We start from the raw sequence: 26,168 nt of genomic DNA on the forward strand, positions 1-26,168 counted from the left end.
TACCACTTGGTAACGCGGCTGTTTGGAACCTCGTGTGAATACAATTTCAGTTCTGCAGAAAAATCACACACCTGTATTGGTCTTCCCCCTCCCCCCCCCCCGCCCCCCATGTATCAAACACATTTCAAGTTTCAAATTTGTGTGCCTTGACTTGCTCCTCTCAATGTCTCTTTAGGGTTGTCCATTGTCACTGATCCAATAGAGTCCGACTCAGTCTCTCACATCAGGTGACAACCAAATTCAAAAGGTGTAGATTTTCTCATCAAAGACGGTCTTCTCTGTAGTGCATTGTGCTAAGTGCATTCAATCAGCGTGTCAGGACTCAACCATATAAGCTTGGGTTGCCTTTTTGAACTACACAGTACAGAAAGAGAATTTTACATGTAGCTTTGCATGCCACAAGGCTGCTCGCCCTACTATAGGACAGTGCAATAAATACAAAGATATGCACACTCAAAAAGATTTAACTGCCAGGATCTACGTCTGGGTTATGAGTACAAATTTAGCTAGACAAGATGACAAATTCAGCAGAAGAAGTGGCAATGGCAGTCATATTCTACTACAAAGACAAGGCTAGAAGCAAAGTGTTCTCAAGCTACAGAAAACTTGCTACCTCCTAAGATGTGCAGTAGGGCCCAGTTCTGCCAAGTGCAGTCGTGATCAGTAGGTTGCATCAGAACATGCTTCTCTCCCAGTCAACAATGAATACTTGTACGATTTATTTGGTTTTGATAACTGTTTATAAATAGTACACTCTAATGACTAGTAAACTATACAGCAACATGACATTTATAGCCTAATCCTGAATACAAAGTTCAAAGAACATGACTACAAAGGCCAGAGAGCAAATGGCATCGACTAAAAGCATTTCCATTTCAGGGTTTATTGAATGTTCTCTTACACAAACACTTCTCCACCATGAAACCAAAAGGAACAGGATTTCCTATTCCCTCTCTGCTCCAGTAGTAACTTAGCCACGCATCACCCTTATAAATTAGTGATGGATTTTACCATGTAGCCCCTGGGGGCTATAGATTTTATATATTTTATACATATGCACATTTACTTTGCATTCTATGTAAAAGTTGAAAAATGTTTGAAAGGAAAAAGCTCAGAATATATCACAGCTTTGTCAGACAAAAAAATACAAATTACTTTTAGAACCACTGTTCAATTTATCAAACTTGGTGGGGTTTTTCTGCTGCAGTATTTACCTTTAATTATATACACGTTACGGGAAAGAAAACTTTGCCCACAAACATTCCCTAAGGTGACGGTTACCAGTAGAATGACAGAATAAAAGCAGGAGGAATAGTCAACACATGGGGGTGGATCGATTTCTGCTTTTAAAAAGTAAAAAGTCACCATATCATTAAGTACAAAAACCTGCATTGAATGACAACTGCTGGTGTAGTAACTTGATCAGGTATGGAGACCAAGAGTACAGTAAAGCCCTATGGTAATAATATTTCTGTAGCATTTCCACTTGGTATGTATATACTAAATGTTGGCAAAGTTTCTGTAGCATTAGCTTATACAAACACAGGAGTCCTCAGTCTGCTGCATAAAAGGGAACGAGCGTGTTTGAACTCTCCTGAAATGCACCTGAAATCCAGAGTGTCACTTACAAACTGCATAAAGAAGCTTCTCTTCAGAAAAATATCTGTTTGGCATCTCCAGGGCTCTGTTCCATAGGACAATAGGGGCATTTTAATCTGGGGACAAAGACAACGTGTTAGAATTGTGGCAGTGGGTGATAACTAAGCATGAAAGGTATCGAGTTTGCAGTGATAGTCCTTCCTCTTTTTCCCCTGTAGCATGAAACAAATGTACTCTGAAGCCGTAACGCTTTACTTGACTCCATTAAAAGTCACCTTTAGCTCAGAGAGCCCTTAGCATGCTTTTTCTTCTAATGGCACTTTCTCACCTTTCACCCACCCACTCCTGAATTACTGAATACCAAGAAATGAGTCTTCATCCATTATTTCTACTTCTGAATTCGTCTGTTGCATTTTAAATAGCCTGCCAGCTTTCACTTTGACTTCCTCAGCATCCAGAGTAGTGTTTGTCTGGTTCCCAAAATGCTGTGTGATTTTACAACTCACTTAGACCAGCTCTCGCAGGCTACAGCTGAAGAGGTCAGCCTGGCCTCCCCCTGCTGAGTTCTCCACTGATACAATTCCATCTGCTTACAACATTTCTTCTAGCATTGATCCATTATTCCCCATCTCTAAGTTTGGGCCTTTCACCCCCCTGCCTGAGTTAATACTGTCAGAGCTGTGCTGTCACTAAAGCTGATCAATGACAGCACCAGGGATGAGTGATTAGAGACAGGAATAACACAGCAGCAAGTTCAGTGGCTTCAAATGGCTAAAGTCACTCACAAAGGCTTTTCTGACAGGGCAAAGAGTGCAAACATCACTCAACATTTTCATTCACAGCATCACTTATGTGCACACTGGAATTCACAACTTCTGGCTCTAAATGAAGCTGACCACCTCCACGGAAGCTGCTTGTCTTCAATCCAAATTACCACTGGTTCTTCCTCAAGGAAATCCGTATAGATCTCTCCCTCCCATTTCCTCCTTCCCAAAGGCCTGTAGGCACCTCACTGATATCTAAGAAGGATTATTTCCACAGTGATAACTCAACTACCTGTTCAATTACAAAGACTTATTTCCCCAGAGGTTTCATTTTATCTTTTAGGGGCTATTTCACACATTATTAACCTTGCTCCCAAGGAAAATCTGTGTGTGTAAAAGCCTTCATTTTGAGTTTAAGACAACACAATGGTACTTACAACTTGGAAAATGACTGTGCTCATTGCATTCCTTCACAGAACCTCAATTGCTACAACATCAGAGGGTTTATTAGGCTTTTTTCCAGTGCATCAACCTGGCTCATCTAGCTTTTAAGTTATTCTCCAAGATTAACAAGTCCACCAATGATGGACTCAGTTTTCCCAAAACACAGTACTCCAGTCTTAAGATGTGTCCTTGTCTGTATATGTGGCTTGAAACAAAAGAATTGTACTTACTTGCTGCCATTAAACATTTTATTCAAAGCATCTCTTGATATAATATGACCACAGACTAATTTCATAGGCGGGTTATTATCTGTCGTTTGCTGACGAAGAATGGGACAGGCAAATATTGAATGATACCAGCACTTTTTCCCAAGGTCCACTTCAATCTGTGAAAGAAATTAACAGAACAATTTATCTTGGGGAAAACCACATTTCCAGACAATTATCCCTTTAGGACATGGCCCTTACTTAACAGATTTCACAACTCAGCTGTGAAAGCAGCACGATCCATTGTGTGGATGCCTGACAATTTCCCAGCCAAAAATACACTTCACTGTGATCTTAAAATGGTGATTTCTGTTGCTTCTCCCCATCCCCAACAAAGGAGAGGATTCTGCCAAGAGACAAGTGTGTATTTTAGTGCAGATCTATGCCCTGGCAGGAAAACCAAACTGATGACCCAGAGCAAGACTTTGTGTGTTTTCTAGCCAGTGATTTCCACAGAGGTTTAGATGACAGATGTCATATAAGGTGGGGGGAATAAAAGACAAAAATCCATGGATTGATGATGTTAATGTTACACAGCTTCTTGAAAGACTCTCCCAACACCTACATGTAATGCCAACAATGAAATGTACCCTTTATTTGCAGTGCCACCACTGGTACAGTGTAACTCTTGCCATAATGACAAGAGGACAAACACAAAACGATTTCAGAAAGGGACATCTCACAGCAAATAATGAGTCTGTGACTTCAGGGATTGAGAACTGCAAAAATCACAGCTTCTCTACCTGAAGCTCCTGGCTCTGACCAGTGTTCAGTTCTGACAGGTTTAACCTTCAACAAAATCTAACATAATTTTTTCATGCTACTTAATCTATGTCTTTGCACAATGAAAATAAGGCTTCTCGTCCCCATTCTGCCTCAGTAGTACACGCTAGAGACCCTTATGCTTAGAAAATGCAAGGAGGCACGTATGTATTATTAACTGATCTGCATCTGACAGCAATCTTCTCCCAAATGCTCCCTAGCTGATCATTCCTGTCTGCAGAGTAGGGCATGAATCTGTCACAACTGGAGGTTATGCTCTCAAGCACTACAGAAAACATCACTGGGAGAAATTCCACACATGCACTTACACTATAAATGAATCTCTTCCAGCTACAATCAAAGAGGCTAACTCAGTTCATGCCCAGTTCGCACGAAATAGGTTTTCTCTCCAAATCAGGAGCAGGACACTGGAGAGCTGCACACACCTGATAAGAGCTTATAAAGGGAAACTGGGGGTTTGTAGCAACTGAACTTCATTTCAACTGATATAAATGAGTTGTGCTGGAAGCATAGTGCACTGGATCCCAGTTCAGCTCCTGTGTCCCCAGACACAGCACTAATTCTTTCATCTCATCTCCTATCTGCCTGATAAAGAGTCAGTGTAAAGCAACCCGTGGGCAGAGCTCAAGGTAGCTAAAGAAGTTAATGTTTCTCAGTGGGATGCATTTCCAGTTATACAGAAACATCTCATACATCCAGCACAAGGCTAAGTGGAAGGTGTTGATCAAAGGTAATCTGATCAAAGACCTTTTTAATGTGCAAGGGGATAACAAGTGAAGGGGGGAGCAAAAAACAAAACCCAGAGACACAAACCTGACAGACAACACAACAGAGACAGTAACAAGAAACAACCTCGCTGGACATCAAGAAACTGCAACCAAACCCAGACTTTGCAATGGGCAAGAACACAAACCAAGGTCTTGGAGGAGAGTGGGTCAGCAGGACTATACTGCAGGAGGAAAGCGCAGGGAAAAGACACTGGGGAGGAATGGCCAGAAAGGGGTATAAAAGGGGCTGAAAAGGCCATGCCAGTATTTGAGGGCTCATGAATATGCATTTGTTTGTGAATGTGGAGTGGTGCACATGTGCTTTCATCAGTGAATTTCAATCTCTACCGGCCAAAAGGGAGGAAGGGATCTTGGCTGTCTATACTTATGTTTTATGCAAGTCCTGTATGTGGGTGCTGCTGAAGGCAGTGCCTTGTCTGTGGCAGCTTGTGCAGCTGGTTGTATCAGTGTCCTTTGTGCGTGTGTGTGGGCGCTTGTCTGCCATTCAGGCTCAGCTTAGCTACTTGTTCCAGCTATGAAGGGCAAAGCAGCAGTGACATCCATCAGCCTGGGATGGAGACCCCTGGTCTCTGTATCGCAGGAAGCCCCAACATGCAGAGCTGCTGGAGGTGGTGGCCATGTATAACATCCCTTAACATTCAGCACAAAAACCCTCTGAAAACAGCATTCACCATTAGAAACCTGTCCTGGGACAGCTCAGCATCAACTCACCGGTAGTTCATCCTTCTGGTTCCAAACACCAGTGCACTGCCTTTGTTCAATAACTGCCTTGATATTAATTAGAGCTGGTAATGCTACACAACCTGCTGAAAAACTGCAGAGAGAGGAGATGTTAACATAAGGTGCCTGTCAGGAAACCAGTACTTTCATATTTCTACTTTAAAGGCTAAATGGAACACAAGAGTGTTGTTGTACTACTACATTCAGTTCTTGTCTGTACTTTTAAGCTCCCTTCAAGTATAACAAGCAAGATTTTGGGGGCAGGTTATCAGTTACCCTGCATCTTAGACTAGGGTCCACATTCCAGATTGAAAACAAGAGTTAATGCCAGCTTTGAGTCTTATAATGAACTGATTTTAGTGGTGAACTTGGCAGTCCTGAGGTAAAGACTGGACTTGATGATCTTAAAGGTCTTTTCCAACTCAGTTGATTCTATGATTTTCTATAGCACCTACTTTGATTTTCAGCTGTAAAGGAAGAAAACATCATGTTAGCTTATGCAGATACTTGCTCCCAACCACGGAAGAGCACATGCAGCCTAAGAGTTTCCGTATAACCCACACATACACACAACCCATAATCCTTTAATTATATGTAATTACCATGTAAAGAAACGTGTTTTTCCACCTTCCCCTTAAAGCAAGAAAGCACATGTAGATAAAACAGAGGAAGGCAAGTGAAGGAAGGAAACCACAGCCTGTGACAGGAATGGCACTATACAAGTGTCCAAAGTCATCTGTCCCAACAGTTGAGCTGCTCTGGGATTTACCCATTACCAGCACTCACCACATGATTTTGAAATGCTTCACTGTATTACAGAAGAAACTGACACTGAGTTTCCACAAATTAACACATGTATGATGGATTTAAGTCTAACAACAGCACTACAGGCCTGGTTTTATTGTCTCCACAAGTCATGACCTTCCTCTCCACTCTGCCCCTCCAGATACTTCGCTTTATGTTTCTGCAGGAACATTCTAGCTAGTTTACTTGTGAGGGATGTGCCTGAAACCTATGGATCTCTTGCCTAATATTAATAGAGGTCACATCCCTCACCTTCAACTGGCCATTTTAACCCTTACACTTTGCTTTTTGGTTATTTCAGCTCTGAGCGTAACTTGTGTTAAGCCTGTGGAAAGCTTGGACAAATGGTATTTGTAGAAATAAAAACATTACTGCTTTAATGGCTCTGTGTGAAACATGGGTTTCAGACAGAAAACACTGGTTTCACAGCAATGGTTCTGGAAGAGCCCCTGAAGATTGTAACAACTCAAGTGAATAGTGAATTCAAATGGTGTTCTGTAGTCTGTCAAGATCCTGAACCACGACCCCCTCAGTATAACAAGTTTTCCCACTGAGTCCATGCAGTAAATCAGCCCATGAGGCCTGTGCAGGATTAGATAAATACTGGAGAAACCAATCAGCCTGAAAGAAGTGACCACTGCTCATGTTCTTATGTTTTATAGGAGGGATTTCACTTCAAGCTGGTTTTCTTTCTAAAGGATTTGCAGCACTCAAAAGTCACACCAGCTGAAAACAGTCTTGTTTATGACAAGAGTACTGGTACCACCTATGCAGTAAATACATTTCAGTGCAATCAATTTCACACACAGAGCAAACGTCCAACCAACCCCAACATCAATAACAGGGATTTTCCACTTCACCAAAACTCTCCTGGCCATCTGCACTGAAAACTGCATTACAGCATCAGTGTGGGAGCATTTCATATGTAAAACACTGCTGTTTGTCTGGCTGCAACAGGAAGAAGATGAACGCCAGAAGCCAGAGGCAGAAGTTCTCTGTATCTATAAAACCCTCAAATTGAAACCTGGAATGTTTATTGTGGAAAGACAATCTGATAGTGCTCCCTTTGCTGCTTCTGCTGTGTGACAGAGGTGCACAAAGGAGAAGCAGAAAGCTTGACAATTGAAGCACTTTAAACTAAGCACGTAAGTAATAACATGCAAACAGTTAACTATAGAATCATAAAAAGCCAAAACAAACCCCTCCCAAAAAAACCACGAAGAAGCAGTGAAGCTTCTGCTAATACCAAATCTAGCCAGAAACATACATGTAATTTATTTTCTATTTAATATCTGGCTGTTGTATTGGAGGAATTGACATCCAAAGGCTAAAGAGCAGCTAATCTCTTCCCTTCAGAGAAGCGAGAAGGAGATTAGGTTAGGAGGTTTACTCCACAGTTCCAACTGCCTCCTACAGATCTGCATTTTGTCAGATTAGCTCCCAAGCTTGGAAGTGCCTCTTTCTTCTTTGCAAATGGGTCTAGCAAACAATATGGGACTTTTAGCAGCTCAAATCACAATATCACTCTTACGCATTCTTCTGAAGGGAAAAACAGGTAAAGTAACGTGGGGATTTAAAACCGTGATGAACAAATGCTGACAGAATCACAGACACAGTGTTGAGGGGTTTTGCAGTTAAACAGCAGGGACAGTTTTCACACATTTGCTGTGGGAATAACTGGCTGATTGCCACCCTCATCCTTCACACTGATGTCTGAGTTACAGAAGCCAAATTCCATCCATGAATGCTTCCTCCTGAGCTGCGACAGTGCAGGAGAAAAAGCCCAGCACACGAGAACCTCTGATTTGTAATCTTTGCAGATCTTGCTAGAGCTAAATGTAACTATACACTTAATTTAACATGAGACTACTCCTCAGAAGCCATTTCTTTTGTCCTGAACAAGAAATAAACCCCGGAACACTTTGTACCTGATGTGAAAAGCAAGTGAAAAGCAGCATACCTAACACTGAGAGGTGATTCAACTGAGAGACCCAGAAGAGCACAGGCATCTCTTGTAAAGATGTCACAGATGTCCGCCCACTGGTTGGCATCTAATAGATGAACGTACGGAGAGTTCTCTATTCCTTGCCGCAGGTATACCAGGCTGCCCATCAAAACCTGAATATCTGACAGGGACCAGGAACACTCAGTTAGTTTGTACTACAAATAAAAGCTAGTGGCTACAGCTTCAGCTGTTCCATGGAAAACAGGCACATTGGAAGCAGCCTTCCAGTACCCGAAGGGGGCTTACAAGGATGCTGGAGAGGGACTCTTCATTAGGGACTGGAGTGATAGGACAAGGAGTGATAGGTTTAAAATGAAACAGGAGAAGTTCAGGTGAGATATAAGGAAGAAGCTCTCTACTGTGAGGGTGGTGAAGCACTGGAACAGGCTGCCCAGAGAGGTGGTAAATGCTCCATCCCTGGCAGCATTCAAGGCCAGGTTGGACAGAGCTTTGGGTGACATGGTCTGGTGTGAGGTGTCCCTGCCCATGGCAGGGGGTTGGAACTTAAGGCCTTAGGGTGCTTTCCAACCCAAACCATTCTGTGCTTCTATGACATAAACCAAATCAATAATTGATTCAATATCCATAACATCCTCGCCTCTCCAAAATACAATGACTGATGTCTACAGCTACAAGAGCTCCAGCCCACTATGTGTGTGAGGGGGGGTATCTTATCTTCCCTCTACATGCACAACATGCTGCTTACCACCTGTTTCAAAGAGGTTCACCTTTATTGTAAAGCTTTGTCACACACAGTACGCGAAAAAATAAGCTTTAATGGATTCAAGTGGAGAGGATTCACCTAACTCCCATATTCCCCAGCTTCCAAGTTTCATTTCTCTTTGTATTACCCCACGCAGCAGAAAATAGCAGATGACTATTCCAAGAACATTTCTGTGCATTTTTAACACTTTACCCTGGCAGCAGGCCCATTCTGGATGTAATGTATGCATTATTTAAAGAGTCACAAACCTTAAATTAAAGCAAACGTGCAGAAAATATAGTTTTCTGCCCTCTTTTAAGAAAAAAAAGAAGGAATTAATTTAAATTGTAAAGATTCAAGTTACACAAGATAAATACAAAACGGAGTAAAACACTTTAGGAGCATGATTTATATTTCGCTATGAAGTGCACATCCAAGTGCTTTTAATCCCCTTAATGTGACCAAAACCTCACCTTTCTGATGATTTAGGGCGAATGGCTGGAAGTTTTTTGCATACTGAAGGGCTTCTCTTTGATTTGCTGTTCCACCCATCAATAAACTAATGAAATACAATCTGTGTAGTTTAAATTCCAACGAACTATTCTGTGCCATGAGCATTTCTCTGTTGGATACGGCCCACCTAGAAGAAGAGGTACAATGACACACAAGAGTAATTGTCAGCCCACAATGTACGAAATCATTACAATTAGCAACCATCTATTTCTGCCAGAGGGGAGATTGAGATGAGCTCTTAGGCAGAAGCTCTTCCCTGTGAAGGTGCTGAGGTGCTGGCACAGGGTGCCCAGAGAAGCTGTGGCTGCCCCATCCCTGGCAGTGTTCAAGGCCAGGTTGGACACAGGGGCTTGGAGCAAGCTGCTCTAGTGGAAGGTGTCCCTGCCCATGGCAGGCGGTTAGAACTGGATAAGCTTTAAGGTTCCTTCCAACCCAAACCATTCCATGATTCAACACTCACTGGCTGGAAGGAAAGCCTGAATTAGGCATGATATCAGGAAGAAATACTTAGATTCTACTGTATTTGAATTAATACCACTCTGTATCTAGTTACAGATAGTCTTCAGCTGCATGTTGAAGAAGCCTGACCAAGCCTTTTCCAATATCCTCATTCACCAAACACTTTCCCTAAGCCACTATGTTCCTATGTATGCATATGTTGCCCTGGAGAGGGAACGTGTGTCTATGGAGATTCAGTGAAAACATTAGAACAGGGGATAGGGTAAAAGAAAGCAAAATCAGTTTAAATCTCATGCTTTACCCTACTTAAACTTTGCTTTCTGTGTTATTTTCAACTGGGACAATAAAACTATTTCTCACTTTCTGGGTCTCATTCACCATGACAACACTAATATTTGGCTCCCAAATAACAATGAAGAATTCTTAAACACACACCAAGTAAAATGAGCTGGAATTTTCAAAGCATTTCACTAAAAGTTATTATTTAGATTTTATCCATCCCTTTCTTGGATGTGTTTTTGGGGGGGGGGGAGGGGTGTGTTGTTTTGTTTTGTTTTCTTAATGCAATTTAATCAGGCCTAAATCAATCCAATCTTTTTCTTAAGAACTAAGTTTCAACGTTCTTCAAGTACATCTGTTTCTCATTAGTGTTCATTAGTTGTACTATTTTCACTGTGGGGACCCCATTAAGCAAAGAGCTTTTCACTTTTTAGCAAGGAAGTGAGGTAATCTCTGTTCCTTAAAAAGAAGGGCTATGTGAGGCTTCTGTTCTTTTCAACCAACACTAGAATTGAGCATTCTTAAGAGTGCTGGGAAACCTTTCAATGTATGTTAGCCTTGTGCATTAAGATGCAGTGTCAATGAGCAAGTATCTAATTTGTTGTGGTGAAAAGGTCAGGAGCCTGACTCTGGTAAAGGCTTTGTCATGACAGCAGTTACCTTTCAGCAGGGCACAGTAAAAAGTGTAGCCTTTGAACTAAGAACAAGTCCTCCTAATCTCAAGCAGTTTCCGATGAGCAGCCTCAAAGACTGTCACCTCCATCAGGAGGGAGGGACACACTCGCTAACCATGGGTGGGTTTGTTGTGATCAGTGTCTGCAGCTTAAACTGGAGATAGCAGCAATAAAGCTCAGTCCCATCAGAAAAGTGGAGTTAGAAAACACAGACCAATAAGCAGCTGAAAGACAAAAAGGCCGTTCTCTATAAACAGCAAGACTAGTTCAGAGTCCCATTAATGAGATATTAATCTGTATTGCATCAAACCAGCATCCATCCTCTCCCTGCCAATAGTCGCAGCCACATGACACGACACTTCATCTTGCTGAGATCAAGTCTATTTTTCTAGATTAGCTTTTAGGCAGGATTGCCATTTTTAGGTCTTTGAGTGGCAGCACAGATTTGTATCAGAAGCATACAGCCACAGAAGCATGGTCTGAGGTGCTGGGTCTAGGATGCGCTGCTCCTATTTCCGATGGAAGGATAGAAAACCAACAAGTGACATCTAAAACATTCAACCCACATACTCCCTACCACCATTAAATCATTGGGAATCACAACACCCATGTTCCTACCTCCCCTCAAACTAACACTTCCAGAGTGGTTTCACTTCTGAGACTCAAATACATATTGATTTTTTAAGGTTTACAGTATCCTGTGAGGGTGCTGAGGCGCTGGCACAGGGTGCCCAGAGAACCTGTGGCTGCCCCATCCCTGGCAGTGTTCAAGGCCAGGTTGGACACAGGGGCTTGGAGCAAGCTGCTCTAGTGGAAGGTGTCCCTGCCTGTGGCAGGGGTTGGAACTGGATGAGCTTTAAGATCCCTTCTAACACAAACGGTTCTCGGATTCTAGCTTCCACACGGGATTTAGTTAGAATGAAATCACAAAGATTAAATTAGGTTTAAACCATATCCCAAAGGTCCCAGCAAATTCCTGGACCTGTGCACATTGCTGTTTTCCAGACACAATAGAAGAAAGTATCTCTTCTTCAGGAGAATACAATCAACAGCTTTGAACCTGCAAGTCATTCCCACCAAACCTCCACATGGAAACCCACCTGGGCCCAGAAGAGCCAGAATCTGCCCAGGAAGAACCTATGGATTTCCCTCCCCATCATTAAATTACAGTGAAAAAAGTCCCTGGAATTTAATGGGATCCTGCAGAGATAAAAGGATTACACAGCTTAGGGTGCAGGGCCAGACTGGGCAACTAGAAGTCAGATATGAATGGCAACTTCTCTCTATTACCACGGGAGGCTTTTGAAAGTCTTTTCACAAAGCCATTAATCTGACACCTCCTTTTAGATGGCAGTGACCAGGAGCCACCCATGTTTGCTTGGGTTTCCAACACTGAGTTAAGCTGAGCACCAGCAGAGCCAGAGAGACTGGTTATTGTTTTCATCCCAACCTTCTGCATGGCTGAACCCAGCTACACTCCCCTTCCTGGGTCATAAGCCTGTAATTCGTTATCCCTAAGTAACATCACTTCCTGCTTTGCCTCGACCAGCACTAGGCTACCCTAGAATGGGCTGATTTGGGACTGCTTTCATGCACCCTGAAGCTGTATTTACTGATGCTAGCTTTAGACATTTATTAGCTTTCTGCCCTAACAGCACACTATCAGAGGCCATCCCTCCCGGAGCAGCTTCTATCCCTCCAGGAGCAGTTTCTATCCCTCTTCCTGAATGCCAAATCTGCTGTGAAATAGTGAGAGAATACAAGCATCAGCAGTTCTGTGGAATAACCAGGCATTTAAGACATCAGTTAACTATCTAAGCTGTATAGTTTTGTCACATTTTGGTCCTCCTCACTAACAACCATGGGTTTTACATAAGCATCACTATAATTTTACATAATTACACAATTTTACATAAGCATCAGTATATGCCCAGAAAAGCTGTAGCTGTCCTATCCCTGGCAGTGTTCAAGGCCAGGTTGGACACAGGGGCTTGGAGCAAGCTGCTCTAGTGGAAGGTGTCCCTGCCCATGGCAGGGGGTTGGAACTGGATGAGCTTTAAGGTCCCTTCCAACCAAAACCATTCTGTCAGTATATGATTCTATAAATAAGGACCCTCTGTGCCCAGCAGCAAGCAAAGAGAAGCAGCTTCAGCACTGAGGAGTTTAAACACAATGAACATTAGAAACAGAAATGAGATGGGATGGGGAAAGGAGCCCAGCATACAAACTGTGCTGACAATACACCCTATTCTCTGCCTGTTCAGCTGTCTTTGGAATAAGAGTTCCACTGAAGAAGGACCATGCCTTCTCCATCGTTTGAAAAGCATTTAACACATTGCAGGAACCACAAGACACGACTAAGTAGCAACAAGTGAGGCATAAGGCCTGGCAAACTAGTGCTAAATGAATTTAGTGACTTCAAGTGAATGGCCATAACAGCAAGTTACTGATCCTCAGAGGATCCTTCACAACAGCTGTGTTATTACTTAAACCGCAAGAACTACATGGTGTAGCTGACAGTAAACCCTGTTTCACCTGTAACACCAGGCATTGCAGTGTTGCTTCCCTTCAATCAGCTAATTCAACAGCGATCAACCACCTGAGCTTCAAAAGCCAATTCAAAGACCAACTATTTAGGTCAAGCTTTGTATGACCCAGAGGCATAATCCAGGATTTAGTTTATGAACACCACGGTCCAAATATCACAGTATCTCTGCACTTGGTTTAGATGCCAGTAAGCTCTGAACTCACATACCTGTGTTGGTTCAAGTTAAAAGGGAAAATACAGTATTTGTTAATGTGAAGATGTGCTTAACTGAATAATGTAAAAGGGGATCTTATGAATATGAATTAATGCTCTGGAATGAAACACAGATTATGAATTTGCTTTGGTTTCTTTGTTTCTATTTTTAAAAGGTCACTACAGAGTTGGTTTGGTTTAGGGTTTTTTTTCCTTGTTTTGGGTTTTCATGTTGTTTTTTTCCTTACTTCCAAGACTAACCCAAGCTTACCAAAGCTCTCACAACATGGAAAAAACCAACCAACCAACCAGCTCAGGGTTTATTTGGGTTTTTCTTTCTTTTAAAACACAAGCAATTCTGGAATGATACTGCACAGTTATTTACCCACTGCTATAAATCATCAAATAGTAGCCCATGAGACATTTCACCACCTTTCCCCCCTTACTGTCACTTTCTGCACCAGTTTCCATGTCTAATGATTGTAAAGTCTACTAAGTTCAAGAAACTACCTGGTCTAAGGTTACTCAGATACTCCCAGACTTGGTGTTCATCTCAGAGTTCAGCATTACCACTGACTTGCATTAACTGAACTGTTTTGTTCAGAAGAAACCTCACTAATAGATCTCTCCATCAGTCCAGGCTCCCAGCAGCAGCGCACATCTCACCCAGCGTTCATCAGCATCAACCTGGCAGCAGCAGCCTGCGAAGTACCCCCCTGTCCTTTCATTCCCTCTTCCCACCCTGTGGTCCTTTATCTGGAAAGGGAGAGTGACTTGAGAAAAAGTGAGAACTTTGATCCTGAGTCAAGCTGTGCTCACCCCAAAGTGAAGCCACAAAGACCTGGTGGTACCCAACACCTTTACTAAGCCCTGATATCCTTCATAATTGGACCTTTTAATATAAGGCTCACTTAATATAAGGCTAAGTACCACCATGGCAGACAACTGTTCCTCCAAGTCATGTGTCTTCCTGAAACCTTAAAACATCATCAGAAATGTTTCAAGATAATCTTTAATCTAAGACAGACACCCTTAGTTAAGCACTGCCTATGGGGAGGGACAAAGAGGGGACAAAGGAAGGAAGGAGTTTACTCAATAACTGGACCATTCAAAAGATACAGGGGAACACATCAAAATATACTAAAAGACAGTGTTTAAAGTAAAACACTAAGGATTTGTTACAGCATTCAAAAAAAAAAAGATAGAAAACCAAGATCTGAGGAGACTCACTCTAGTGCAGGTCTCAAAACTCTGACTTTTAATGCTTCCAATATTCGATTTAACTCCACAAATGGTTCTTTTTGGCTTTGATCTATTGATAGACCAGATTCCTGAAAAAACAGAGGCAGTTTTTAGTTAAACCACACAACCCGATGGGATTAAACTGTTTTCCTGACAGTTTAAATATTCATCTGGAACATTCAAATAAGGACACTAAGACAAAGCATAGTTTTCCAGGGTTGATAACATTCAATATCTACACTGATGGTTACCTGACAAAGCTCCTCTGCTACATCCAACATCCCCTGCCTGAAGAAGTGCTCCACCATCACCTCGTTGAGGATCTGCTGGCTGTCAGCCTGCCAGCACCCATCTATCCCCACGCTGCTGATGTCCGAGTCAAAGTTCTGAAACACACAAATCAACAGTTAATGAGCTGGAACAAATCACCCCAGGGAATTCTTCGTTCATTATGCAGGACACTGATGTCTCCGCCCTGGTGCTTTCTCTGCCTTTTACTCAGTTAGCCCTCAATCCCCTCCTGTTCAAAGTGAAACCTATCAGCTGCTTCACTATCTCCTGTATACAGAAGAAGAAATCCTTTGGTTTGCTTGTTTCAAGTCTGAATCTTATTCACTATAAGGAATTACACTGACAAAGTACAAGTGTAGCAAATTAGAAATGTAATTAATTAAGAAAGGGGTTTCCAGACTATGATGCATTTTTGAAGGAAGTATCTGCAGAAAAGGGCTTTTTCCATATGGGAAAACTGAAAATGCAGAGGGAACAGAAAACAAAATCGCCTACACTGCAATGGAAATAGCACTATCAATGTATCACTGTCACTACAGTGCACCAAATTAGAAGGAGAAGCTTTAACTCAAGAATTCTTTTACATAGCTGGGGGGGGTAGGCAACGCTGGCAAAGGAAAATGTCACTTCTCCCCACCCCCAAACAACAATGACATTCAAATCTCTGAAGATCTCAGCATCCAGGCAATGGGATGAGCTTTGAAGATCTGAGAGATCTTTAGCAGATCTAACCCCGATGATCCTACTGCCATGTATTTTTAGGCCAGTGGCCTATGGACATATTCCAGGAATAGGTAAAAATATTGTCACAGTGACTACAGTAACACTTGGCACTGCTTGGCACTGTGCCTCTTGGCAGCAGGAGAGCAACACTTAGCCTAATGCAAGATACGAACCAGGATTTAAACTGCCAACATGTTTTATGGTAAGGGCAGGCAGGTTAATTTGAATGAAAATCCTCATCCATTGCCTAAAACAAATCTCTTGTAAAAGAAATGTGGTCTAGAAGTCAGTGTGTCACTTGCTGCTTGATCTGATGAATGTGGTTCTCTTCCAAGAGGGAACGTCAGAAATCAGAAGTTTAGTAGAACAGCAGTGCCTCAGCAACGTGAGACTGACAGTCCTGCCCAGGGCAGGAACACTGACCCAGCACAAACACCTCCTCCTGCCAAAGCCCACAGAGCAAACACAACAAAGCTGGTACTAGCTACCTTCCTCCTCAGCTTCACGTGGCACCTTCCTTCTATTTGCCACTCATTAATTTCCTTCGTCAGCCACCTTCACACCCACTTCGATGCTGCTCTGTGGCACCATGAGAAAGGGGCATCATCCTGCACATGTGGCTTCAAAAGCACCACTCCCTTCAGGTCAAACTGTCAGTAAAACAGCAACTTCAGGCTAGCAAATTGTCTCTTTACCTTTCAGAGATGGTGGAAGCAAGATGAGCACTTAGATTACTGCCATTGACTCAGGTCTCACATTTAACATCTTCACTTGGGTGTCTTAACCTGTAAACTCTTTGTCATGCTGTTCACCTTTAAGCTATATCTTAAAGAAACTTAAGCACCTTGATGACTAAATAACACTGTTCTTATTTGCGCCAACCCTTTGAAGCCTTTAAGGTTTGCCACCATTGCTGATTCTGGTATCACTGTCCAAACACCACTATCAGGTAACATAAATCCACTGACAATGCATTAAAGAAATAGCAGAGGCAGTATTAACAACACATGAAGTTGCTTTTTATTACTTCAGTTCCTGGTGAGGATCATCAGTAATCTAAAAATAATCGACCTTTAAGTCATTGTTAATGCAATTTAAAGTCCTAGCTAACATAATCCCCTAAGAAGAAACTGCATTCTTCTGGGTAGTTACCAACCATCAGAGCTGAACCCACACCTTAACCATCTTCACATCCTTCTCACTGCTTGGGGACAGAGGTGGCAGAGCCACTTACTTCAGTTCCTTCACAAACCCCACATTTTGTTCTGAAACAACAAACCTCTGCGCCTTGAGAACCTTTTCCAAACCCCATCATAACTTAGAATAGTTAGGGTTGGAAAGAACCTTAAGATCTTCTAGTTCCAACCCCCTGCCATGGGCAGGGACAAATTATACCTTTTAAGTCCCACTACAGATGGTAATAGCGAGCCACATCAACCCAGGTGTGCTGCAGATTCAAGTCACACCATACAACCTGAAGACCTCAGTTTTAATTCTCCCTCAGCCATTCTCCACTCAACCCAGTCTTGACCAGGCTCTCATTTCAGTAACTTACTATGATTTTAACCATTTCTGAGGTCTTTACTATACGAGATTCTACAGCTCTCCCTCCTCTGGGTCCTGGGAAGCTTCAAGAACTGACTGCTCGTATTACAATGACTGTCACATGTCAGAAAAAATTACTGCTTGCCTTTAGCTTACATATTTCATAACTGTCATGCACACGATATGCTGGTGACTACACAGCTCTCAGTTTTGTTTTCTAAATGCTAACAGTATGCTAACTGACAGCACGTGGGGTTTAATAAGATAGCAAAGGTTGAAATAAATTCCCTAAGTTACAAACTCCATAAAGGTTATTTTGTGCCTTTTTTGGTGTGGTTTTAAGCTTAGAAGAGTGTCAGTTGATATTCCCAAGAAACAAAGCTTTCTTTCAGAGCCTAGGGCTAAAATGTAAAACATTATGTGCTAAATACACTACTGATAGAATTGAAAGTACCTGAGTAAATTGCTAGGATGTGAGAAGGACTTCAGGATACACACACACACAAGATGGATCATTTTAATCAACATCCAACCTTCCATGTTATTAGTGACATAGAATCATAAAATGGTTTGGGTTGGAAAGGACCTTAAGATCATCCAGTTCCAACCCCCTGCCATGGGCAGGGACCCCTAACACCAGACCATGCCACCCAAGGCTCTGTCTAACCCAGCCTTGAGCACTGTCAGGGATGGAGCATTTACCACTTCTTTGGGCAACCCATTCCAGTGCCTCACCACCCTCACAGTAAAGAATTTCTTCCTTATATCCAATCTAAACTTCCCCTGTTTAAGTTTGAACCCATCACCACTTGTCCTATCACTCCAGTGCCTGATGAAGAGTCCTTCTCCAGCATCCTTGCGGGACCCCTTCAGATACTGGAAGCTGCTCTGAGGTCTCCACGCAGCCTTCTCTTCTCCAGGCTGAACAGCCCCAACTTTCCCAGCCTGTCTTCATATGGCAGATGCTCCAGCCCCTGATCATCCTCATGGCCTCCTCAACAGGATATGAAGAAGGATGAGGATTAAGGACAGTTTTAATCCTCAGTTTCCCAATTTTTTTGTGCATTCCTCCCTTCTTCTGAATTCTGACCCAAAATACAACTAAAATACATTTGTTCACCTTCTCTGTTCAATTTGTTTGTTCCTAAGATAAAGCTCAGCTTGCAAAGACTGTATTTACTAACCCATTATTCACAGCAACACAATTAAATGATGTTCAGTAAAGGTTTTTAGTTTATTTGTACCCAGGTTTTTACATGAAACAAATGCTACATTAGGTAAAAGTTTGGTTTCCCAAAACAAAACTGGATTAAAGTGGTGGTCTTTTAAAAACAGGTTTAACATTCAGGGATAAAATGGTGCTACCATTTACTCCACTTTCCTCAATGGAAGTATTCAAGCACTACTCAGACAGATTGCTGCTAGAGGGAAAACATTTAGTAGCCCCATCAAACACAAATTCAAATCATTCCAGAAGAGTGACTGATTTACAGGGACACTGATGAGTGAACTACCTGATAGCAACCTGCTGAACAACAGTGATGTAATGAGTTCTGGAAGCAGAGGGAATGCTGCTACAATAAAGGAAAAACTGGATGCAAACATTTCCTTTCAAAGGACAAAATGCTCTTTAGAAGAAAGCGTTAACCCTTCCTGGAGCAGAAGCATGGAATCCAACTAATATGAAAGAAAAAGGTCTAGTTTATTAGATAAGTTTTCCAGGAACTGGTAACTTAAAAGCAATGCACAAAGTTTGGGCATTTCAGACTTTAACATGGTTCATACTCATTTGAGCTTCATTTTTCAAACACTCAGGAGCTTCTGTGCTCAGAGTGAACTCTGCAGGCAGACAAATCTGGGTCCCATGTAAGTACATGAGCAAGAACTATACTAGCTTAAAAACCAACCAGGCTAAGCTTTAGATATAGGCATAACCCTGCCTTAACACTGCCTTAATAAATAGAGCAAGTTCTTTTGAAATCCAGGCTTGTTAAGCAGGAAGTTTGTGGATTCTACATGTAACAACAGCTGTCACTTGGATGTGTGACATAAAATTGGTACCAATATTAACACATTTCCCAATCTCAACCAGGCAATAAAGTAAGGAGTGATATTTATCTGTGCCTGAGCACAGGAAGGCCATAAGCAGTGTTCTAGAGATGTTAGTCAGTCTATAAAATAAATGAGGATTTACATGTGAGAGAATGAAATCTTCTGCATCACCAACAAGCATTTCATTCAGGAAGCAGTAGGATTTTGCCCAGAACGTATTGAGAATCAATTTGCTGCATCAATTACTCTTAACTATTTCTACTGGTTTAAGCTGAAGTATATTATGGTGAAAGGAATGGGGAGAGAGTGATTTCCAAAAATACTTGGCTGCAGGTTTCAACCACATTTTCCAGCAGCACAGGCAAATCACATAAGTATGTATGGAAGATGTCCCTGTCCAGGGAAGCATTAAATTCCACCTGGATTTAAGTGTTACACACATGCACCTGACAAACAAGCCAAGACTCCATTTTAAAGTAGTTTCTTTAAGGTACTACAGTCACTAAAACTAATAGAATTCAAATTACTTGCATTAAGTTCCCACTGCTTCCTGGGTTTTGGATGTAAACATCACTGACACCCAGCAAGACTGCAAATCCAGAGGAATGAGCACAGGGAATAAAGCAAGCTGAGCTTGGTTTTTTTACACCTCCCAGGAACAGCCCTTTTGACTCTCAACAGGCAGAGAGCAGACTGTTGGTTGGTACCCTTCCTATTTTACAAAACCACACACTTGACATTTTAACAATGCTTTTATTTACAATTGTCCTTTTCCAAACAAAAATAGTAGATAAAACAGCAGGAGAGAAGCAACAGTGGAAAAACTACACACATGAGAAGTAAAACAGCTATTTGGAGATTAGACTCAAGCCTAAACCTCAAGCTTACAAGTGCAGTTTTTGTTGGTTTCTAAGAAACATTAACACCCATTTCCACTGAATATTTACACCCTCTATATATGACCTAGGGCTGTTCTACCTCTGAGTTTTAAATGAGAAAGGTATAGCCAACATGAAAGTACAAAGCTCACTTGCTAGAGCAGAATAGGAAAGATTCAAAGTTAGGACAAGATTACATAGATTTCTTTCAGGCTTCAAGCCAGTAATAAGGATGGAATTGTACTCTAGTTAATTGGTTTAGATACAGCAGCAAGGATTAGAGACAGATGCATCCTTAAGCATTGAATACCAGTGACGTTTGGATTAAAGCTGTTAGTAGCAGGTTTGAGCTCTCCATGATGGTCAATCATAGATATAAGCAAAAATACAACAGTCGCACAGGCATTCTGCCCAACACGCAGCACTATGTGCTTTGTGTCTTCATTGTACATCACACTTTGTTTTACCATCACAATTAAATGATGCTTTAACAGATTATCATTACTAACAAAGTTTAAATGAGATTCCCAAAGGATAACTATTCTTTAATGCTGCAAGCATCTTTGTCTAGATGAAGAGACTCATTTACCAGTGTCTTCCTTAGTATGATTATAAGGTGCCCCTCAAACCAAATATTTAGATCGTATCAACATAAGCATGTTCCGATATAAAACTATCCCAAAAAAGCAAGTACAAGACTCCTTGCACACAGAACAACTTCCACACAGATGGAAAAAAGCACGGCATAAAAGCATACATCTAGCAACACAAAAAAACAAGTTTTGGCATAATTTCAAAGAATTGTAAATATCTACCTACACAAATATATTCAGATTCCAGTTATTCTTGAACCTGGAATTTATGTATCTCATATGCAAAGCTTCAAAGATAAGCTGCCCTACCTTATTATTTGTTATGGCATAGACACAGATGCTACAAGAAGTTGAACCTACTCTACTCACATTAAGAGCACTGTGTGTTAGAAAATTAAGCCCTTAGAACACACCCAAAACAGGTACAAAACATCTTAAATCTGGTTTTGTACTGCCTTCTAGAACAAACTGCCACCTTTGAGTTATTTGCTAGAGACAAGTAACTAATGTAATATGTATTAAAACTCAGTATTTCTGATTGAGACAGATATTGAAGAAAATATTTTGCTTAAACTCATAGAACATACACCAAGTCTAGTAATAGCTATACGGAACGATCTCTTGGAATTCAAGAGACTTCAGCTGCCCCAGAAAGAATACTCTGCATGCAATGAGTTCTGGAAGCAAGTACTATGCCCTGCCTCAGGCACTTGACACAAGATTTAATTAAGATTTTTTGTAGTATAAATCCAAATTTTGCATAGAACACAGGCAATAATACAACCAAACCACACTATAAATACCTTATCTATGGCTTTTCCAACTCGGGATACGCTGCTGTGAATGTCTTTATGATCAGAGGCCAGTTTCTGAACTGTGTCTTTTATTCTTTTACAACACTGTGTCATAACAAGTGAAATTGTCCCCGACAAGTCTCCATCTTGATCTAGACAAAAGAGAGGAAAATGAGTGACTTTGTTACAAATAAATGATAACCTTAAATTTCTTCATATGCAACAATATATAAAGACAAGAAATGGTATTAAAAGGAATAAATGCAACCTAGGGAAATGCAATCTGGGGAGTACTTTTAATGCAAGATGGGTTTAAATGAGGGCACATACACCTGTGGAATTAGGAACCCAGTCACAGTAACAGTGAACAAGAGCAACAGCTTAAAAGATTAACGTAAAGTTCTCATGTGTCTCAGTCACAGCAGATTAACAAACACATCTCAAAGAAACACCCCAACCCACCAAGCCCACAGGATGTAATGGGAAGCTACTGAACCTACTACAGGGTCAGTCTCCTTTTAGACAGTTACCTCAAGATACATCCTGTTTAACCTCCAGGTGGAAGCAAAATTTGGATCAATGAGGGCCCAATTCACTCTCTACCTGCAAGCTGCTCACTTATATCAGACTCTGCCTGACACAGGTTGCCCAGAGAAGCTGTGGCTGCCCCATCCCTGGCAGTGCTCAAGGCCAGGTTGGACGGGGCCTGGAGCAACCTGCTCTAGTGGAAGGCTTCCCTGCCCATGGCAGGGGTTGGAACTGGATGAGTTTCGAGGTCTCTTCAAACCCAAACCATTCCATGATTCTGTGTAACTTTTGCTTCCTGGCTTATGGAAACAGCTCTAAAAAACCAACCAGTCTCCAATTCCCCCCAAGGGACAAGAAGCAGCACATAAAGGACCTGCCTGCAAACATCAGATCTACTCTGTCTTGTAACAAGATTTATTCCCTAGAAACTGAGACATTTTTAAGCTGTTGTCCAACCAACAGGGACAATGCTGGATGACTCATTCTGCAGACAAAATGATACAAAAGGTCTGCATGCCCCTGACCATACCACCACACTGAACAGTTTACATCCTTCATGCCTCAATTCAAACATCACTCAACAGCTTTAATCAGAAAATAAAATACACTTTCTTGTGCTTTACTCCAGAGTCCTTTCTTCCAGCTTTTGATTTCAAAATCCAGGGAGAATCTCTTTTCCAGTCTTACCTTCCTCAAAGTTCATTCTACATGAAGAATTTTCCCTGTAGGGACACAGACTTTGCAGCCTGCAAAGGAAAGGCTCATTTATGTGGGAGAGGAGCCCAGAAACACTTCCCTAACATTCCGGATCCAAACCCTTCATGTGAAAAAATAAAATCCCCAGAATATCTCTTTAGAAGGAAGATTTTAACAGCAACCACATTTTCCATAAAGTCTCTTCCTATCTCATGCTGTATTTTAACATGCCTCTGGTTTCAGCAGCACATTAAGAGTCCAGTTTCTGGTATTATGTGGAAAGCAAAGCACCGGTGCATCCAACTGCTGCTGCAGGACCGGGAAACCAGGAACAGAAACAAACACATCTTACACTTAACAATACGCCTCAGAGAGCAAAGAAAGAAGTTGTAATCATGGGGAAGGTAATAACTGACCAGCCACTTATTCTATATATCTTCCTTTATGCATCCCAACTCTCAATCCTGTTGATAGCAACAGCAAAACTGCCCCACTAGCAAAGCAAGTAGCTCCTGTTAGCCCCGCAGCTGAGGAAGCTTTAACGGCACTTTGCAACCGCCATAGCTTTTTAGAGATACTACACAATCAAAGGCTTTAACTCTTTCTCCCTCCCGTCCCATGAAGCTACTGATCACCTTCCAGCCAAACAGCTAATAGGGCTCTGTATTCTTCCTAGTGAATAAATGAGGAGTAATAGCATCGAAACAGTCTCTTCACATTTACCAACTTGACTCTCTGCATCCCGAACTAAAAACATAAGATTCACTCAACTACCCCATCAAGTTCACCTCCTCAATTTATTTAAAGAAGGATCATTATTTCTCAGTTGCTCTTTAATTTTTACGATACATATTTCAAATCACGTGAAGGAGCTTGAATAAGTGCCACATGACTCCTGCCAAGAGAAAATGATCAGTCAGAGATTACACAACATGCAAAATGGAAATACTCCTTCCCCGGTAAACAGAGACATTCAAATACACTTTCTTAATAGCCTTTCTGTTTTTGCAAGAAAAGCCATTAAGCAAAAACCCAAACAACTGACATGCAGAACGGTTTTCACCCCAAGCAAATAAGTGAATTACTGGGCCCCAACACTTACTGTCGCAAGAGAGCAAGTACAGTAAAGCAAGGAAATATCCACACAGAAAAAGCTACCAGAGCTGTAAGAGAAAAGGTTTCCCTTCTGCACCTACCTCAGCTTTAGTTAAACCATGAGCTACTGCTAATAAATCAGCAGAAGAGAGCCTGCAGAGCACCCTCCCGGTAGTTCAGTGTGCACAGAACACTACAGCCTGAGAGCATCCCCCTGTATTGTGTACATACAGGCAGAATTAAAGTGTGTGTGTGTATATGTATATACACATAAAAGTGAGCAGACACCAGGCACAGTGTAGAACCCAAAGCCAAGTTTACTCAGCCAGACACATTTACACCATCCAAGAACACACAACTCCTGCCTTGGCTACTCCAGGAGGCAAGATCTGTCAAGGGAAGAGAGAACAAAAGCAACCTTTGTCTTCCTATTCACAGGCCTTCGTATGGGGCTTTTCTGTACTTGGGCTTTAACATGAAAACAACTCAGGACATTTATTTAAGTGACTCCATGAGTGAGGAAAAGAAAATTAATTTAGGGGTTGAAGCAGCTTCTAAGTTTCTTCTTCTCCACCCACTTCTTTTTATATCCACTGCCTATTTCAGGCCATTTCCTACATCTCTGCTCCCCCATCTTGTTCCACAGCATTAATATCTTCTTCAGCACTGAGGGTTTTCTTTTCCTTCCCCCCCCCCCCCCAAAAAAAAATGATAGGCACAAGCTTACAGCCTGAATTACAGAGCTCCATTTTTAGATGCCTGGCTGCTTCCACTTCCATCAAGTTTCAAACATATTCAGGATACAGTGTATAAAAGCTAAAAATCCCTGTTCTTATTAGAAAGTTTACGTGACATGTTAAAGAAACACAGTAAGAATTTTGCCACCTATGAAGGCAGCTTACCCTCAGATGCCAAAACTGAACAAAGCCCACAGATGTCCGAGGGTGCACTAAAAACATACTGGGTCCATTCTGGAACACTTACTAAAAGAAAGCTCAATCTGGGACGTGCTCTGCTGAGGCAGCATCACCACTTATTTCAGAAGTGCTAAGTATGGCCAGGCCTCTCACAGGACAGTCCCAAACACAGTTAATCCAAGCCTGGATGGAAAACCCAGAGAGGATCCTGAGGGAACTGCACACTGGAACCTTTTAATGTTATTACAAAGGGAGTAAAAGCTCTGGGCCTGCAACAGGATTCTCACAGACAAAGCTTTAGTTTCAGAGTCTGCAAAGGTCAGTACAAGCATGAGGGTCACACCACGCAGCATCTCAGTGTGTGAAAACACACATTTTATCAACTGTCCTTAATGCACAAGCCCAAACCATTTCAAAGGGTTTGACTGGATGATCTCCAGAGGTCCCTTCCAACCCTAATGATTCTGTCAGCAGCACAAAACACATGGGAACACAGTTCAAAGCAATGCCAAAAAGACCAACTATCCCAAATAAATGCCTCAGAACCAGAGCTTGATGTCTGCTCCCTATGGACATTGCTGTGTACAAACAGCAGCTCTAATACACGTTTGTGTTCCTGAACACACTTGTGAGTGAGCTTTGCACCTGTACTTGTGCAGGACTACATAAAACACATTTTCACCTGAACAACCCAAAAGCAGACTCTGCAGAGCACTGAAACGGCACAGTCTGCTCCCAAGTTCGGGCTCAGGAGTTCCTATTTTTAATCCCTGAGCCATCCCTCCCCTCCTGCATGGCCCTGGGTCAATCTCTTCAGCTGTCTCAGCGTGCCCTCCCACTCCATCAGTACACACCGCACCACCTCCACCTTTCACAAGGTTTAAATGGCTCGTGTTCAGAGAGCACTTTGGCCACCTCGCCTGCCTGCGCAAGTGCTCGACATCAGCTGTAAAGCACAGACGAGGCTCAGGAGGCTGTGTTTACTTCTTGCTGAAGAGCAGCTTTACCCTACACACTTCAACCCAAAACACATCAAAACAACTCAGGGACGTCGGAGGGGAAATAAGTTAAATAAGAGGGAAACGAGGAAAACAGGGCAGCCCTGCTGCCTGCTTCCCTTGGGAATGACTAACACCTTGGTAACTCAACATAAAGGCACAGAAGGTACGAACAGGCTGACCTGGGTCAGGCCGTACGTGCTGATAAGGAACAAACCCTCCTCTTCAGAACAGAAGGCTCAGGAGTGCCGATACCTGCTCCTACCTTTAACTCT

General features: G+C 42.1%; 1 protein-coding gene across 3 annotated transcripts in view; it reads right to left on the bottom strand.

The window, feature by feature from the left end:
* Positions 1-26,168, bottom strand: part of RMND5A (required for meiotic nuclear division 5 homolog A) — a 50,772-nt gene that overhangs the window by 23,962 nt on the left and 642 nt on the right. Inside the window, exons 2-10 of one of the 3 annotated variants that reach the window (XM_080633840.1) lie at positions 21,669-21,811; positions 15,035-15,169; positions 14,772-14,872; positions 9,350-9,516; positions 8,129-8,294; positions 5,356-5,458; positions 3,038-3,192; positions 1,629-1,715; positions 115-354 (exon numbers count right to left, since the gene is read on the bottom strand). In XM_080633840.1, coding sequence (XP_080489966.1) covers positions 1,652-1,715; positions 3,038-3,192; positions 5,356-5,458; positions 8,129-8,294; positions 9,350-9,516; positions 14,772-14,872; positions 15,035-15,169; positions 21,669-21,811 — 1,034 coding nt within the window. In that variant the 3' untranslated portion in view covers positions 115-354; positions 1,629-1,651. Of the gene's footprint in view, positions 1-114; positions 1,716-3,037; positions 3,193-5,355; positions 5,459-8,128; positions 8,295-9,349; positions 9,517-14,771; positions 14,873-15,034; positions 15,170-21,668; positions 21,812-26,168 lie in introns of those variants that run through there. The other 2 variants (XM_080633841.1, XM_080633839.1) reach the window with 2 other exon arrangements.

The sequence above is a fragment of the Psittacula echo genome (genome assembly GCF_963264785.1).
Source record: "Psittacula echo genome assembly, chromosome: 1".
Lineage (NCBI taxonomy): Eukaryota > Metazoa > Chordata > Aves > Psittaciformes > Psittacidae > Psittacula > Psittacula echo.